The 20,281-nt window shown below is 37.0% G+C and overlaps 1 protein-coding gene across 3 annotated transcripts in view; it reads right to left on the bottom strand.

The window, feature by feature from the left end:
- Positions 1-10,124: 10,124 nt before the first annotated feature.
- The window catches only part of LOC135212778 (tyrosine-protein kinase BAZ1B-like), a 245,752-nt gene continuing 235,595 nt past the window's right edge, over positions 10,125-20,281 (bottom strand). For 2 of the 3 annotated variants that reach the window (XM_064246550.1, XM_064246551.1), the window contains exon 26: positions 10,125-15,454. In XM_064246550.1, the coding sequence (XP_064102620.1) occupies positions 15,254-15,454 (201 nt within the window). In that variant the 3' untranslated portion in view covers positions 10,125-15,253. Of the gene's footprint in view, positions 15,455-18,556; positions 18,666-20,281 lie in introns of all 3 variants that reach the window. The other variant, XR_010313993.1, reaches the window with a different exon arrangement.

Here is a 20,281-nt window from a genome sequence, read left to right as displayed (position 1 = left end):
TGAGGAAATGTCATTTAAGCACTCACCAGTCCCCAAACGACAAAACTGAGGTCCTCCTCCATGAGGGCTCATGCTCATATATCACATGTTGGGCCCAAGATGAAGGTGTCCAAGGACATGTGTTTTTTGTTTTGTTTGTATGGTGTTTTTACGTTGTATGGAACCAGTGGTTATTCAGCAAAGGGACCAACGGCTTTACGTGACTTCCGAACCAAGTCGAGAGTGAACTTCTATCACCAGAAATACCCATCTCTCACTCCTCAATGGAATGGCCGAGAATCGAACCCACGACCACCAAGGTGGGACGCTAATACCATAGCAACCACGCCGCTGAGGCAGTATATAGGGACATGTGTGACAGGTCCTAGAAATAAAAAGAAGTCAAGTCTCTTCCATATCCCTTCTCTCAGAGCCTGCAGAGCACAGTGGTTCTTCTTAAATGCTACTGAGGGTCCTGTCCCCCAAACGTTATGAGCCTTTATTGAAACTGGGGGCTGGTCACCATCTGGACAGATCTGGTATACCCTGATGATGACTTCCTTCAGCAATAAGATGGTATTTTTTGATATCTCACTTTTTTCGCAGTCTATAATGATAGTCTCCTACAGGCTGGCCTGCAGGGTCCCTATACACTCCAGATAGGTTCTCCAGGATCTAACTGAGTACAACTGCAGTCTTTTAAAGAGGGGACAGAAAGCCTTTTGAGTTGCTGGGCTGGGGTCAAAGGTTCTTGGCCTTTTCCATGAATTCTGGTACCAAAGTTCTCCAGAGGGACGACATCCCCTGGGTGTGTAAGATATGTATGAGAGGGTTTGGAGTTCCCCTACTCTTTTGGTTGAGGCGAAGGCCAGGAGGAACGCCATCTTGAGGGTCAGGTCACAGTGCAATGCCTTCTCAGGGGGCTCATATGAAATCAGATCCCACTCAAGGGGCTTCATGCTTGTGGGGCACGCTTCTTTTCAAAAGGTCTATGCCCCGAGGTCTGACGCTTCAGCAAGGGCAGCTACATACCTCTTGAACTCAGTCAGGGAAATGACCTTCTATTGACATAGGAAGATGAAAAAGCCGAGCTTTTCCTTTACAGTTAGTCTTGAGCAGATCAAGTTCTTTCCCACATCTTTGATGATAGAAGACTTGCCATTTTCTCTGATACACTCTGACAGACGATGGTCTGAGGCGGTTGGAGATGGCACTTGCAACTCTCAAAAAGCTTTCTTCTTGCATAGCTTCTCAATTGACTCCAACCATGAAGTCAAGAGAGTGAGTTACCACCTGCTGTGCTCTTGCCTCAATCACGTGGGAGTGGGGGAAAGGTCCTTTGGAATTCCCACTAAAAGGAGTTGGAGATCTGTGCACCACTTTGTTTTGGGGGAATCTCGGAGCCTTAGGATACAAAGGCCGATTACCTTCTGTAGTTGGCACAAGGGGAGGTGCATATGTCCATATTGTCTTAGGTGCTGTATGGCATCTTACAGAGATGGCCCCTTTGGATGGGGACTGGAGAACAACAGTAACAGTTAATTGTTCCCTGCTGTGGCAAAGAGGACTAACATCTGTCCCTCCCAGCCTCCTCAATTTATTTGTGGTGCCGTGTTCCAGGGACCATTCTGAACCTCCTATTTGTTCTGCTCTACTTAAGCAGTCTGCTATGAGGGGCCAACTCTCCTTCATCCAAAGTGAATCATTTATGTGAACTTGCAAGTGATTAGACTTAACAGACCTATTTATGTTGTGGCGGGATCACAAGCTAGAAAAAAAAAGTGGCAAAACCCTCCCCACATTAACCTAATCGATCCAGCTGCCAAACCCACCCTCAGTCACACTTTCTTCTTTACACAACAAAATACAGCAGGACAATTGACCTACACCTATACAAAAACAAAACAAAAAAACAAAACACAAAACAAACACTCTCAAAACACATGTACCTACTTACCAATCAATCCAGATATTCCAGGGCTATCCTGTGCTGTCCACTGGTCGAGGTCACAGAGATATAAACAACCACAAGCCAAAACCAAGAGCCACAACCCAACAACACAACAACAACGACAACCAAGGACCATAACTCAACACAACACCCAAGGACCACAACCCCACAACTCAACAACAAACAAGGAACACAACCACAACTCAACAACACAACAAACCAACAAGGAACACAACAACAACAACAACCAAGGAATGCAACCACAACAAAAGACCACTGCACAACCAATCACTAACACAAAAACAACAACACAAAATAAATGGCAACACACACACCCACTAACAACACCAAGAAATCAAACAACAACAAAGACAACAGCACAGGCACAACAACTCTAAGCAAACAACACTAACTCAACAATAACCAAGAACAAATCAACAAAACACAACTTACCTGACCAGACCAAAATGCCTCCACCACACTGCTGCTGCTGCTGCTGCTAACACTGCTGGCTGTCTGTCACAGGCTCTAACCCAAGACTGACTGAAAACTCACTCAAAACACAGCACTCTAACAATCAACAGCACCAGCAGACAGCCAAGAACCCACCAACAACCAATTCAGTCATTAACTATCCATACAGCAATTACACCCTCTCTCTCTCACACACACACGTTGTCAAATGGAACTCCATCACTCCTCCATAATGTGAACTTACCAGTGATTAAACCTTGCAGACCCAGAGGAAATGAATAGCATTAGTTCATACCAGAAAAATGGCAGGTTTGCTATTCCGTCCTTGGCAAACACAAACACCTCTCCTCAAAATTTAATACCTTTCTAGGAGAATTTCTTGTAAAGGTGTGGCATTGACTGATGCACCTGATGTCTCTTAGCACATAAATCATCACTCCCTGTACATATAAAGAAAATCCTAGTTGGATTTCCTCATAGTAGTCATTACCTGACCGAGGGATATCTCTCACATAAAAGGATTCAAACGCTATTGCAAATTCTAGTCAAACTTCCTTAAAAAACTTAGGTGATGGTGCCTACAAAAAGAGGTTTAATACATGTCAAAGAAAATTCTGGTCAAATTCATCACACATACTCATTAACTTGATGGTTTCAGACTCCAAAACCCCAAAAAAAGGCAAACTTCTTAATGCACAAAGTAAAAAAACTGTAAAAGGGAACACTCAAGGTTCTCCCTCTAAGTTCAGTTCTGACCCCAGGGTCTCTTCTCCAAGAGGGCGGGCTCCAACTTATGAAACTCCCCAACTCTGTTCTAATGCAAACCTCTTCCTCGACAATCCGTTTTATTTCAGTGTCCCCCATTCCCACTTCTCATATGACCTCTCCCTCAGGAGGAAGGAGGGATACCCCTATTGACGCTGCTTCTGCAAGTTGTAATCTATTACGGCAGATCAACACCCAGTTGACAAAAAGAATGGAAGGGGGAGAGCTTAAAACTCTGGGTGGTGTCGAGATTGAGTGCAAAAAGTCCCACTCAGCTTTCTCTCTCACCTCTGAAACTTGGCTGAGAGAGAGAGAGAGACTCCAACCACTTCATATGCCTAGACTGCTCTACCTATTCCCCCTGCATATCGAAAATAGGGGAACTTTGGGGTGTGAGGAATTGCCCAAGGGAAAACTCACAAAGGTCACCATATTGGATTCTTGAACCTTCCCAAAGACACTAGATTCCCTCCATCGTGACACTGAGGGCCATGGAGAAGGGCTAAGAGTCAATTCCCAATAGGGACCGACTTTCTACTGCCTCTCTTTTCGAAGAGAGACCATTAGGGTAAGCCATCCCACACATTCATCATCTTTGCTTTCTCATTCCAGTCATACTACAACACGTAGATTGTGGGTCCATGTCAATTGGGAATGGGAGGTTTCAGGTTCTCTCCCATTGCTGTCAAAGGACGCAATAAAAAATCAAGGGAAAACAAAAACACCTGGGTACCAAGTGGTACCCTGAGAGAGAACAAACGGGTACCTGACACAATTCTAAAAAAAAATAAAAATAAAAAATAAATAAATAAACATAAATGCCATACTATAACTTGCTACACACAAAGGAGGATGCCAAGTGATTTGTGCTCCTCAGCCCCAGTGTGCTCCCTTTTTCCTGAGAGAACAGAGGGAGGGGTGGGGGGAAAGTAACGTATGAAAAATAAACTATGATGTTGAAGGGAGAAATACTACAGAGGCCACAAACTGATGCCATAAGGGTGAAGGGCCCATATGGCTGCCTCCCCCCCTCTCAAAGACAAGATGCAGCAAAAACAGGAGACAATTCAGTGAGCATGCGAAGGTGGACGTGGGTGCAAGCTCAACGGAAAGGTCAGAGCCAACTCTGGTCACTGGCAACTTTCAACCTAACTGTTGGTATTTTTTTAGTGATTCAATCACAGTCAAAGTGTGTTAAAAGCTAGTACTGTTCCATATAAGAGAGCATAGGCTCATATTCACGTTGGAACACTTATAAAACCACAAACGATACATGCATCAGTGATGGTTGTGTACCCATAAAAATATAATTTAAACATTATATTACATCCTATGTGTACATCATGTATTGTTTATGGCTTGAATGTTTTAGTGGTTATAATTTTTGTTGCTATTTGTTTGAATAATAATGTCTTTGATTTACCTTTACCTTAATAAAATTATTTGCCTTACTTCCTTACATTTCACAATATATATATATATATATATATATATATATATATATATATATATATATATATATATATATATATATATAATGCTTATATTCCCTCTTACACATGATTTTACATATCAAACACTACAGGAAACATTGTTGTAGATCCTGACTGATGTCGGCTGTATTGCTAAGCCATCCTCAGAGGTCTCTTCTATGTGGTGTTTGAGATACGTATGTAGTACATACATACATATACTACGTATATATATGTACATATATATATACAGGCAGTCCCCAGGTTACAACATATTTGGCTTACGACGTTCCGAGGTTAAGGAGCTTTTTAATTATATTCATCAGAAATTATTTCCAGGGTTACGACGCCTACAATGCTGATCTGGCATTAGAAATATGACACCAAAACTGCAAAATAATCAATATTTGAAGGTTTTTTGATGAAAAATGCAATAAGAATGCATTTTACAGTTTTGAATGCACCCAAAGCATTAAAAGTAAGGTTTTCTTAGGATTTTTGATGAAGTTCCGGCTTACAACACGTCGTAACCCGGTGACTGCCAGTATATATGTATATACATGTGTATATATATATATATATATATATATATATATATATATATATATATATATATATATATATATATATATATATATAATATATACAGTGGTACATCGAGATACGAAATTAATCCGTTCCGAGGCGGCTTTCGTATCATGAGCTTTTCGTATCTTGAACCGCATTTTACATGTAAAATGGCTAATTCGTTCCAAGCCCTACAAAAACACCCCTGTAAATTTCATAATAAAGCTAAATTGACCAATAAACAATGAAATACTACAACAATTTGGACCATTCAATACCTAACTTAATACGTACTAGTACTAATATGTACGTACCTGTAAATAAAGTGTATTAGTGTACATGGTATACAAGAAATACTGTACGTACATACGTACGTATGCAGTAAAATGTGGAACCTTACGTTTCGAGTGAGGCTTTCTCTGAAAGTGGCTACAGAGGAGGACAGACGGCAGAAACTTCTTATAGTACGTACACTCAACTTTAAGAAACAAATTAAAAAATGTCAGGAAACATAAACTATACTTTACGAAACACATTAACAAAACTGTAACACTTAACTTTACAAAAAACTTGAATTAAAAAAAAAAAAAAAAAAATTTATTTTTACATTTTTTTTTTTTTTTAAATTTCAATTTCTTCACCACTTTCAACTTTGGTTTTTTGTATCACTTGTATCTTCCTTTTTGCTTACTCCTACTAAAGGCCTCTTTAAAAAATAACTACCCAAGGAAGATTGCTTCTGCCTACTTTTCACAATGTTCCTAAAATGACTCGGGCAAACGTCATCGAACTGCAAAAGCATACGACCTGTGTAAGCCTTTATGGGGTGTCTCTTTTCTACAAATGATTGCACCTTATGAAAAGCAGCTAGAGCATCCTTAATTTCTGCCGTTGTCATAGGGTCGTCCTCCTCCTCGCCGCTGCTAGAGAACTCTTCTTGAACGACGTTATGTTGCATGGCCTCCAACTCCTTCCGGTCATCCTTCGTAAGCTCCTCTTGGTGCTCTCCTCGAGAAGGTCATTGATGTCGTCCTCGTCGACGACCAGCCCCATGGACTTGCCGAGTGCAACGATCTCGTCAGATCTGGTTGCAAAACATTTTCAGGATCATCAACTCTTCCTGAATCTGCAGCATCAGCTTCGCCCACGTCGAATCCCTCGAAGTCTCCGGCGGATACGGCATCAGGCCAGTTTACTCCACGAAAAATTCAAGGTTCGCCTCGAAACCTCCTGACAAGCTTGATCGATGAGTCGGATGCATATCAACATCGAAATGCTCCTTCCAATATTAACGCAAAGTGAGGTTTGTGGTATCGGTGATGTCGAAACATCTCTTGAAAAGAAGTTTTGTATAAAGCTTCTTGAAGTTCGATATCACTTGCTGGTCCATGGGCTGGAGGAGAGGGGTGGTGTTAGGCGGAAGATAAAGAACCTTGATAAACGAATACTCCGCTAGGATATCTTCCTCGAGGCCAGGAGGGTGAGCAGGGGTATTGTCCAACAACAGCAGACTTTTCAGAGGGAGGCGCTTCTCTTCAAAGAATTTCTTCACTGTCTGGCCGAAACACAGATTTACCCACTCCGTGAACAAGTCTCATTACCCAGGCTTTCACATTAGCCCTCCACATCACCGGAAGCTTCTCCTTTAGCACTTTATGGCGTTCGAACAAAGTGCAAGTGTAAGCCTGTCTTTCATAGGCTTATGCCCGGGTAGCTTCTTCTCTTCATGCGTGATGTACGTCTGACGGGGCATTTTTTTCCAAAAAAGTCCAGTCTCATCACAGTTGAAGACTTGCTGAGAACTGTAGCCTTCCTTGATTGTCATTCGTTGAACGTCTTAATAAAGGCTTCAGCCGCTTTCGTGTCTGAGCTGGCCGCCTTCCCATGCCGCACCACCGAATGGATGGCAGTCCGTTTATGGAATTTTTTGAACTACCCATGAGAAGCCTTGAACTCCGGGGTTGGCGTCGATGTCCCTTCTCCTCCGTCGTCTTCGGCCTGGGCAATCAAATCGACGAAAATAGCGCTGGCCTTGTGGCAGATTGCCGTCTCGGTATATCTAGACAAGAAGCAGCCTCTCTATCTCATCGTGCACATGCTCCTCTTGCTAGACAAAATAGTCACGCCCTTGGAAGGTGTAGCTGCTTTGATGGCTTCCTTCTGCTTAAGGATGGTGCCTATTGTCGACGGATTTCGGCCATATTCCTTGACGATCACACTCAATCGCATGCCAGCTTCATATTTCTTGATAATCTCCATTTTTGTCTCCAAAAAAGCATCCTCTTCTTTCCTACTTCAACTTTCTTGGGACCCATGACTACGTATATACTGTACGTAATAAAGTTATGTAGTACGTATATGTATGAAGTAAAGTTCTCACACAACACAATAAAGTAGTACTACAACGAAATCACCAACGAAATTACGTTAATAAACGAAATTGTATACTAGAATGAACGAATTCTGCGTGCTTACAATACCGATGATGCTGCCAAGTGGCCGAAATAGCACGCCGCTACGTAGATGCATGATGGGATCATGGGAGAGATGCTGACCAATAGGAGAGTAGGATCTTATGGCAGTGACTAGCATCAGCAACCAATGGGAGAGTGGGAGGATGGTGGCGTGTCTACTAAGTTGGCGGCGCGCGACTTTTAAAATTGTTACCGTTAGTCTCGGCGAATCTCAGGACTTTACAGCAACCACCTTTCGTAACTTGAACAATTTTCATATGTAGAGCAAAAGAAAAAATCTTTGTATTAGCTTTCATATGTCGAGTTTTTCGTAAGTTGAGCCTTTCGTATGTCGAGGTACCACTGTGTATATATATATATATATATATATAAATAAATTTATAATATATATTCTATATTAAGGATAAATCAGTTAATATTGAAAGAGGTGTCATAGCAAAATTTAATATAATAAATGAAGAAAATAAACATTACAAACGAACAAAAAAGATACAGATACAAGCCACTGACAATGCATGCAACCCTGGACTTTGGACATAGTTATTTTTATTGTGCACAAAATTAGTAGCAGCACAGTAAATTTACCAAGTCTTTCATGTGCACACAAATGACAGGCTCACAACTAAACCTTTATTGAAAGAAATAGTTGGTTTTCTCCCCTTTTTTCTATCACTGAAAGTTTGTTTGTATGGTGTTTTTACATTGCATGGAACCAGTGGTTATTCAGCAATGGGACCAACGGCTTTACGTGACTTTCGAACCATGTTGAGTGAACTTCTATCACCAGAAATACACATTTCTAACACCTCAATGGAATGCTCGAGAATCGAACTCGCGGCCACCTAGGTAGCAGGTCAAGACCATACCAATCACGCCACTGAGGCACTGATAACCAAATCTGGAAGGTTCATTTTCTTGCGAAAACTCTACCCCACAGCAAAATTTGGACAAGCTAAAGACCTTTGATACATGGTGGTTTACCCTTATAAACTACAGCATGGGTGCGTCTTGCTTTCCTACTTTATATAATGCAGGTCTAAGCACATTCCTAACTCCTTAGGTTTTTTTGCAGCCTGTGATTATACACCCATCATTCTGCCAAATCTTAAGCCATAATTTTTCCTTCACATATTAATACGTACTATACCAATATCAGCAAGCAGATCTTGGAGTTTAAAGGCATTTCTTACAATATGGATAAATGCCATTAGATGATACACTGATTAAAGGAAAACTTTATGATGGACATCTCACTTTGGGCAAATTAAGAGTACAGGTTATCCCAAATCTTAAATTTGTGATAAAACTTTTACAGTTCTCACATTTAGGTATATAATTTTACCTTCTCCAACCAAATAACTGAAATTCTTGGTATATCATTTTATCTTGTCTAAAAGACTTCAAGGCAAAATCAAAAACCTCAAGTATAATTTATATATATCTATTTCAGATAACTCTATGACACTTTTTGTGTTATGGATAAAATCATTTTTAACATCTTTCTGGAGATTTATTATGCACTTCTGTACATACATTCATTAACTGTCTATTAATTAATTTCAATTCTAGTACTATCTATTCCTGACAATATTTAGACTTTTCAGTACAGATCACTTATGACCAGAAGAACCTACTACATGCAGCAAAACTAATTAAAGTTTTCACTGACTAATGTATTTTGGTATTACCAGGCCTAGTGTTAATTCAATTCTTTATATTTAATAATTGCACAGGATTACATGAATTAATTATAATGCACAATTCAAAAAGAATACACCATTAACATCAGTTCAGAAATGTGACTTCAGGAACTGGATTTATGCCCATAAGTATATGGGTTGTGACAAGTCATCTGCTATAAAATGGCAGAAAAACAAAAACTATAAAAAAATTAAATACATAAAGGATAAGTGAAAAATTTGATAAATTAGATTCTTTAATCACATGAAAATATAATTTCATCCATATTCATTCAGTCAGTCACCACAGTCATACAATAGGTAGCTTTAATAGTGAAAATGGCAGCTATCTAACTTATCTCAATGTACCTACCAAGTTAATATTCTGCCAAACTAAATGCAAATGTAAATATAAATGCAGCTTACTACTGATTATCATTGTGCTTATTACGGGGATAAATACTCCACAAAGTTTCAGTATTCACTGTAGCAAAAAGAAAATATAAGGTACATTATATATATATATATATATTATATATATATATATATATATATATATATATATATATATATGTATATGTATATGTATATATATATATATATATATACTATATATATATATATATATATGTATATGTATATATATATAGTATATATATATATATATATATAATATATATATATATATATATATATATATATATATATATATATCATATATATATATATATATATATATATACATTTATATATATATAATGTGTGAGAGAGAGAGAGAGAGAGAGAGAGAGAGAAATCTACCAGTAAGTTCAAACCCTCACAAAAATTGAGGGACAACATGAAAGAGAGCAGCCATATTTAAAACTTAAAGAGTTGGTTAAAAGATCTACAGAAAGTTCAGACAACTTTCAGAAGAAAACTTCCTCAATTTGAAGAAAACTTAGAACTAATGTACACATCCTGTATTTACAAGTATAAGTAGTTTCTCAGGTTTGGAGTAACTATAACTACCCTTGGCCCAAGAGCATTAAAGACCCACATAAATGTAGATCACCTTTCATTCCCGAATTAGTATTTCGTTCATCTACAAATATGGTTATAGTCTCAGTTGTGGATGGAACTTTCATGACAACCGTAAAAACAATCGTAACATTTTGTTTAAATGGGAAATAAAAAAATGAAAAACCACCATTGCTACATATATATTAAAAATAAATTTCCACAATAACCTTCACGAAATGTGGAGAAACTTGAAAATTCCAATTTACTAGAAGACTACTGTGGACTGTATTCCTTTATCAATAATAATAACTACAACCATCACAATAAATGTAAATCACTACAACTTTCACTCAATTTTATACCTAAAATACCCTAGGTACAAAAAAGTAATATGTATGAAAGACTTTAAATAAAGTTAAGTCTACAAAATACAAATTGCCAATTAATGTTTCAAAAATTAAAAACTTTCTATTTCTTGAACGAAACTGCAGAGGGAAACTAATCTCTGAAACATGACGCAGCATTTCCAGTCTTCTCTTACAATAAAATTCATTTAGGATTGCTGTTGCATGCTAAGGACTTATATATGCATAATAAAAACTAAAGGACTAATCACATACAAGTTCTAAATAGCACTAAGAATATACATGTTGAGAAAATTATTAACACAATAAGTTTCCACATACCGCAAAAGAAAAGTATTAAAAAAAGGCCATCATATTTGTCTCCTAGGTTGTGCCTTTTCCAAAAAGAATCTCAGTATATAGATATAACTACTAACCAATCTACCCCTTGGAGTAACACATTAATGTGGTAACCTTAATACATTAAGTGTCCAACAATCAATACTTCACATTGCTTGGTTAATAATGATGGACAAAATATGTCAATTTAGAAAATTTTCATATTTGGCAACCTGCTATATATCTATAATAACAAGAATCTATTCTAAAGTATAAAATGTTTTTTCTTCACAAATGAAATTACTATGCTATGAAAAAAACAGTAGTCTTAAAATTCCTTTGAGAGGAGGAAAGGAGGAACAATACTGAAGGAAAAGTTTTGCTCTGACTGCATGAATAGATCTCTCATTTCTGAAAAATCTTGCATTTCTGAGTGTTCATTAACAATATAGATTAAGAAACTTGATTTAGTTAGATCCGAATTTTTGGAGATCTGTATTTTCCTATGCAAAATATTATATCCTCCACTTTTTTCCTAAGTAATCTTCAAACTACTCACACAAATCACTCAACTTTACATGTAATCATGATTTACTTGCCTGCTTTGATTTTCCTTTGTGTGGAAATATGTTAATAATTAATAATTATTGTATTTAATATATTTCTTATTTCTTTCTGCTTCACTTAAATTTATTTACCTTTTTATTAGTAAATAACTGTGCAAGATATGATACTGGAGAGTACCATATGCATGTCTATATGAAGACTTTCCTATGCATGGTCCCATCCAAACATGTACGACTATATATAAATGAATTCACCTATCCATCAAAGTCCCATATTTACAGTTCAAGCTTCAATTTCTTTGTCTTCTGCTTACAACTTGAAATTCAAGTGTTAAAGTATATAAACAGTATATATGACCTCTCTACATAAACAGGTGTGTAATGTACGTATATAGTGCTTATGTATAAAGAGTGAAATGTGTATACTGTAAACATAATTTTATTTACTTCTTTGCCAGTAATACTCAGGTATTGTATGTGTGTACTTGTGTGTTGTACACAAACACATATGTATACATATATGTACAGGCAATCACTGGTTATTGACAATCTAGTTTTATGGGGCTTGTCTAGCGCTGATAACCAGCAATTTTTGGCAACATAATGCACAGATTTCTGGTTATTGGCGCCGATAATCGTTATGGCGCCAATACATACCCAACAGAGACACCATGAACCGGTTATCGGTGCCAAAACGCCATAAACCACCAATTTTAGCTTATCATCAGGATGTCGGAACTGAACTCCCGCCAATAACCAGGGACTGACTATATATATATATACGTATATATATAGGAACAAAGAACATAATAGCAGTATTACTAGAAAACTAGTTACTATGATGTGTTAATCACATCAAACAAAAGTGAATAGCAAATGCATAAATAATGTATTAGAAGAATAAACTAGAAAAAATGCATCAAATTAGTTATATTTATCAGACAGGGGTGTCAGCAATACAAAGCACAAAAACAACCAAGCAACCACAAATGTATGTCACCCTTAGGCTTAGGACCAGGTAGCATCTTATTTGAATTACTGTGCACAAACCCTACATACAACTTTACATGGTTCATGAGTTTTATGTAGCGGTAAGGGTATATGCACAATACTTCAAATAAGCTGCTACATAGTCCTAAACTCAGCTGTGCATATCTTTATTTGTTGGTGTGTTTTTATGCTTTGTAATGCTGATATTCCTGTCCAACAAATAAAAATAACTTACTTTTGCAGTTCTCTATTTTATTTCTTCTAATATTATACATACATATAACCAAGGGTGTGCGCCACCAATAACCAAGGCTTGGCGCCAAAAATTCAGTTACTGTTGTTGGTAGACAAGTGCCATAAAACCGCATCACTGATAAACGGGGACTGCCTTTATAGGTGTATGTATGTATGTAAATCCAAACGCTTTCGTCTTTACTAAGACATTTTTGCCTATCATTTTCCTCTGGTATTCACTTATTTAATGAAGTCACGTGCATCTACTGTGATTTTTTAAGCGCACACACATACATATATATAGAGGCAGTCCCTTGGTTACATCAGGTTTGGGTCAAGACGTTCTGGACTTAAGGCGCTTGCCTCATGGAGCTGTTAACCCACTTTACAGGGTTGTAACCCAGACTTACAGTGTTGTTGCTATTTATTCCCATTATAATTATGATAATTCAGGTTAAGGCTACTTTCAGTTTACAGCGGCCTGCTGGGAACGGAACCCCCGCCATAATCCGGGGACTCCCTGTATATATATATAATACATGTGCACTTTTTCTTTCTTATCAAAATGTTACGGTAAATCTACAATGGAAAACTTTACTGACCTCTGCTTCAGGGAGCTGTGAACTGAAATTGTAAAAAGCTTATCTGTTGCAATATATTCTTGTTGAGTATGTCATGACTTGAGTCTGCAAACTACACATGAAATAAAGACAATAGAAATGCTAATCAATGACTGCTAAAGTTCCTGTGCAATGATGCAGTGCTAAAGTACCAGAAAGGGGAACACTGATTCTCCATCACTATAAACAATATCTAATCTAATGACAATTATTCCCTTAACCCATACACCAAAGCTATCAATTAAACTATTCAAGAGTAAAATCATGCAAATTAATTCCTCACTGGAATATGATGACCTCCAGAAATAAATTTCTAAGCATTATTCATTGCATGACATATGATGGAGACTTTTTCTACTGATATTTAAAATCACTGCTGAGGAGCACAAAAACACATTCTACCACAACAAAAGTTTTGCCTTTGCAAAAAATGATCTTTAAAGAGCTGCAATTACCAAACAGATTAGATACTAGTAAAGAACTTTTAGTTAATATTTCAAACAAAGAGCATACTATTCCTGATAACCGTTTAAATCTAAGTGCTGTTGGATGTAGATGACAATACCTTTACATTGTTGTTTAATCTCTTTCATAGTTTCAAGACCAAAATCCACCACCCTACCATAAGCAGATGAAATGGCAGAAACTGGACTAAATACAGAAATTATTTTCTAGTGCACTCTATTACTGTGGTTAGTATAATAAATAGGACTAAAGGTTATTTACACAAGTATCACAAAATAGATGCATTTTACAATTATTTTTCTCACAAAAAAAATATCAGATGAATCCTCACTGCACACAAATAAGAATCAATTTTGTTCTACATTAAGATTTTGAAGACTTTTAGAAGGGAATAATAGCACTTCATATTTCTTTGCTCTATAATTAAGATGGAAGCAGTATTCATAAAATCCACTAAGATATGCTGGGTGTTTCTCTACTCAATTAGATTCTACACCCTAACATTTGACAAATAGTTACCATCTTAAGTACCTCTATGGCTAGATATCAATACTATACTCCATGCACTACTGATGAATACCTGGAATGTTAGATACAATATACAGTCATCTTGATTAAAAGAAAGCATTAAGAGGTATTACACTGTACACTGATATATTTATATATAAATGAAACCTAAATAGTAAAATTACTAAAACACAAATACACAGATTAAGTTCAGTCTACTCTTATACCATGTAAAACTGATTTTTACAGATATCCAACACCGGTATTTAAAAAATTTGCGAGATTATTACTGTACTAAACTAAATTGGAGTCATGGTAAACTATCACTAACTTTGGCATGAAACCTTGAATAATCCAACAGCCAAAATATATAACACAAAATCAGTTCCTGCAGCATTTGGGTGTTTCAGTGTTAGATGCAGGTGACACTGAGGTGCAGTCCCATTTCCCCTTATTAGCCCCAACAGTAAACAAGCATCTTAAATAGTTTATTACATAAACCAAATTTTCTGCTGAAAAAAGGGACATTTTCTTTTTAATTTACCAGATATATTTAATGAATATGCACTACATTGGATAAAAATAATTTTCAACTTTTCAATTACCTACTATTGCAGAGCAAAGCACATCAGATTGTCTTGTAAGAACACTCGATAGTGAAGTAGCAGCAGTAATAATGACTGCTTCATAATTTCAAGAGGTTATAGTAAACCTGCTCATGTCTAACTGAAAATGTTATCAATAAAGAAATACTTCCACTGAGAAGAAATCACCCGTTGGTTACATATTACCGTGCAAACCATCCACTAATCAAAGATGAACTACTCAATCTTCTGCTGAGTCACCCTCTTCTTCCTTCTCATCTTGGTTTTCGTCGTCTTCATCTATTTCAACTTCGCTGTCTTCGTCCTCGTCGTCTTCATCCACCTCTTTCTCTTCTTCTTCATCATCCTCTCTTTCTTCTTCCTCCTCCTCCTTTCCATCATCATCTTCCTCCTCCTCCTTTCCATCATCATCTTCATTATGCTTTAAGTAAAATTTGAAAGTTACTGACACTCCTGAGACAGAGTACAATGCAACTAAAAATGGGTAAAAGTAATACTATCTAGAATGAGCTGTAATATACCAAACACTCAAGAGCACTGAATAAAAAACTAATATTTTCAACCAACTGTTCTCAATTTACATTTAGCCAGCACAGGTATAAAAATATCATAAAGTATTACCATAATATTCAAGGAAGTTGAAAGTCCAAATTAATAAAAACAGTATATGATAAGAGGCAGTCTGCAGTTATGGGAGGGGGGTTCTTTTCTCAGCAGGGTGCTGACAAATGAAAACCACCATTAACCAAAACTCGGCGACTTATGGTGCTTATGGCAACGATAACCAAAACTTAGTGCATAAAACCAGATCATCATTAACCACAAACTGCCTGATAATATTTCCAACAGGGCATCAATGACAATTGTTTAGGTTACACCGATTGCTTCACTAGAATTAACAGAATAGAATAGAATAGAATATGACATTTAGGCCAAAGGCCAAACGCTGGGACCTATGAACTGACAGTAAAGAGGTCTGAAAGGTTTATCATGAGGAAACCCTTGCAACTGCACTATGAAACAACTGTTGAGAGAGAGAGAATCAGGGCAGGTTGCATATCATACAATCACAATTACAAAATTGATTTGGTGTTTGCAATTCAAGTCCATACATATACAAAATCAACTGATTAAAATGACTGTAGTATTACAACTATTAAAAAATCAATTTAAAATTAAAGAAACTTCTTTTAAACCACTTTTACTTGTTGTCAAGCTACACTGAATGTACTTTAACGCCTTCATGTTTAGAAATAATGATAATGTCATGTTTTGAGTTATTCTCGCTTTATAAATTGGAAACGGAAGCCAATGCATTTATGAAATTCTCCTTTTTTATATGAAAGTTGTCTCACTGCCTCCTTCCAAAAGTACTGGTCCAGAAAATATTTCTTAGGTCATAATTACTATTTTCATTACACAACATCTGGTGGAATAAGGCCAAATGGCCATTAACTTGCAATGTAAGAAGATGGCCCCACACAAAAATTGAAGAAAATAAGGTAAATAAACATACAGGTCAGAATAACTAATGATGTAATGATTTGTTTTTAAACGAGAAAATTTCTCGACGCTGTATGTCAAAAGAACATTCCATATCTAACTTGACGCTGTATGTCAAAAGAACATTCCATATCTAAAAGTCGCTTATCCAAAGTGGCAACAAAACACATGCCAGACACCATCCCTTGTTTAATGAAAGAAGTCAATAATTCATACATTTGCTTACCACTAGAATGAGAAGTGAAAATTGGAGCATGATGGATATAGAAGTTGCAGTGCCATGCAGGAAGAGACTGAAGTCAATTAATGAAAGTAAAATGTAAGTGACCAATGCAACTGTGTACCACACAAAAAACACAATAAGCATTAACCCTTCTATGTGGTAACGGTGTTATTTCTTTTCCTCCATGGCGATGATGCTAACTTCTCCCCGATTCTTTAAATTTTATTCACATCATCTCAGCTGCCTGGTTAAAACTACTAAATGATCCACCAGGGTTAGGCCAGAAATTTCTTTCTCCATCCTTGGGAAGTTTGGTCCTATAATCTTCATTAGATACTCTCCCTTGCCTAGTCCTTTGTCTTTCTATTTAGCTGTATGTTATGTGATTGTGTATGTGTATGGCAGAACTTCCAAGAGCTGTAGGCAATTACATAAGCAGCAGCCTGTGTAAGACAAGTTTACTCGAAACTACTGTTCTAATTTATTTCTGCTTGCTTTTCACGATCCATTTACTTTCTTTTGTGTAAATCTCTCAAAAACACAAACTCCATTCTTATAATGCACCTCACATACACCAGTGTAAATAGCACTTTTTTTTTTTTTTAAATAGCGCCCTTCCTTTAAACAATTCTATATAATCCATCACTTACAACTAGCACTTTATTGTGCCATACACTATGATACACTAAAGATGTTTCAGGCCCTTTTAAAAGAAAAAGAAAATGGCAGTTAACCAGAAGTATTGTGTATGTGTGGGGGAATCTAAGAACCTCACTTTCCATGTTTCTGGTCCACAAACTTTGTGAAATTAGTAGGGATGACATGCAATCAATTAACATTTAAAGTAATGGGTTTGTATGGAAAACTTTTTTTTTTTTTTTTAAGTCATTAATCACTACTGTTATCAAGTATCCAACATATCAGAGTAATTAAACTGGCTTTACATAAGTAGTGAAAGGAATTTCAGAAAATGATCGAAAAGGGCTTGTAATACGACTCCAAATCAATGTGGCAGTATGATTTTAGAAAAATAGAGCTGGATTATTTCATTGAATAAATATTCACTAATTATGTTATTTTTATATAATATTCATGACTCATGCACTTTTTGTGACAAAACTATTAAAATACTCTGGTATAAGCATTTCTAGATTTTTTAATTATTCGTAGGCGGGATGTGGTACACATCCCATGTGAATACCAGGGGCCGACTGGATATATATATAAAATTTTAATAACAACAATGCCCTCTTAACTTCTTAAATTCTTCGTGCTTCTTTGGGTACGGTTGTCACTACAATGCCTTGGAATCCAAGTGCAAGAGATATGCAGCTACTATGATGTCTGGTAGCAAGAAATGAACACCCATAACCACAACGAGGTCAAGGTACTGGACATCATAATTGCTTCATATTTCTTGCACTTGGATCCAGCAGCTTTTAGTGACATGCATATCCAAAAAACCACAAAGATTTCAAGAAGTTAAGAGGGCATTGTAGCTATTACAATTACATATGTATCTGGTAAAGTGACGAGCAGATATATATGTATGTATGTATGTATGATATATATATATATATATATATATATATATATATATATATATATATATATATATATATATATATATATATATTAATATAGATATCTATGCATATACAAGGGTCAAGGACAACAACCCAAAAAAAGTGAAAACTCCATTTAATTAAGTTGTTACCGCCCTCTGAAAACACTTATGACTGCCTATTTTAATAGTTCAAACACCAAATGTAGGGTGAGGTTGGGGAAACAACGTACACGTGCTCCTGACAAAAAACTATCAGCTGTATTGAGAGATCACTCCGTTTCAGGAAGAAGAGCATCAACAAGAACTCCTCCATTTGCTTTCACCGATCCTGCTGCATCTCTGTTTACCAGGTAAAAAAAAAATCGAATTTTTGCATGTTTATTGTAATTTCTTTGGGTTCTAATAGTGTGCCACGACCATGAATATAACATGATTCATTTGATAGTAGATTTAATGGTGAAAATAGCCTTATTTAGGCTTATTTGAGTGTCATAAAGATCACTTTCAAAATTTTGCCATAAAGTGGCGTGAAGAAAATCAAGCATGGCGTGGGAAAAAACCGTACATGGAAAGATCATATGGCCAAATTTTTAAAGGGCCAGTGAAACTCAAATACTTGAAATAACAAGTTGAAAAGTGATTGCACATGTGAAATAAGATAAAAGATAAGAGCCACACAAGAAACAGTGAATGATAAACAAGTAAAAGTGTGTTTCGGAAGGGTACAGTTCTGGGTAATTTTAATCAGTTTTTATGTGCTACCAGTGTTAATATGACATCTAAATGTGCAACAAACAACATAAGACATTTGTATGGTGTTTGAAATTGATTATATGAGATAGACTAATTTTATGAAAAAAAGTACTAGTCTGGGGGAACACCAGATGGATGAGAGGTAAGGCATACGGTGTTACCGCAATGTTTATTTTTTCCTAACTTTTCAATTATTTGGCAAAATCTAATGGCATTTACTCTTTTCCGGAATCAACCAACACTCGTCCACCATGCCACAACATCTTTCCTGATGAAGCATTCGCAGGGGCACAGGTATTGGTATTGGAGCAGCCACCACCACAGAACCTTGTGGTAGAAGTTTCTCAGACTATCTCCAACTCCACCACCCAAGCAGAGGCAGTGGACCTGCAATGCCAGCTCAACCCCTAGTGATCCTTCCTGCAACACCCCAAGACCTTCAACCTCTTCCAGCTGTGGTGACATCTCTGAGGTCACCCCAGAAAGTATCCAGTCATACCCTAAGGTTCCTCCCTGTCTTCATGGCAAGGGACGAAAAAGGGTCCATGCCTGCATTCTCAGAGAAGGCAGAAGTCATCTCTGATCTGCAGACAAAAGATGAAAAGAAGGCAAAGGAAAAGAAGATGATGGGAGCAGGGAAGAAAGGCAAACTGAGAAGGTGGGCTGTCCCTAAACAGTGATGAGGAGGATGACTCTGCAGTGCCACTCATGCTAGATGATTCCTCTGAATATTCCAGTGAGCTGGAAGGGGAGGGACTTCATATAGCCTACTTTTGCAGCCTAAGATAATAGACAAAGAATTTCCATTTTTCATAGAGCATACTGAACTGCAGTCAATTACATTTAGGCTATCTTTAGTCTACTGCACCCCCAAAAATATTTTTCTTTATAAATTTGGAGGCCAATAAGGGTACTATTTTCACTTGCATTTCTTTTCCAGGTTGGTTTGTTTGTATGGCGTTTTTACGTTGCATGGAACCAGTGGTTATTCAGCAACGGGACCAAAGGCTTTACGTGACTTCCGAACCACGTCGAGAGTGAACTTCTATGACCAGAAATACACATCTCTAACACCTCAATGGAATGCCCGAGAATCAAACTCGCGGCCACTGAGGTGGCAGGTCAAGACCATACCGATCACGCCACTGAGGCGCTTCTTTTCCAGGTTAGGGACTTTGTGCTGATTGAGCTTGAGTTCGAAG

This window comes from Macrobrachium nipponense, chromosome 41 (genome assembly GCF_015104395.2).
Source record: "Macrobrachium nipponense isolate FS-2020 chromosome 41, ASM1510439v2, whole genome shotgun sequence".
Taxonomy (NCBI): domain Eukaryota; kingdom Metazoa; phylum Arthropoda; class Malacostraca; order Decapoda; family Palaemonidae; genus Macrobrachium; species Macrobrachium nipponense.
The sequence above is the reverse complement of the archived record's forward strand: the minus strand, read 5'-3'. Positions and strand labels throughout refer to the sequence as shown.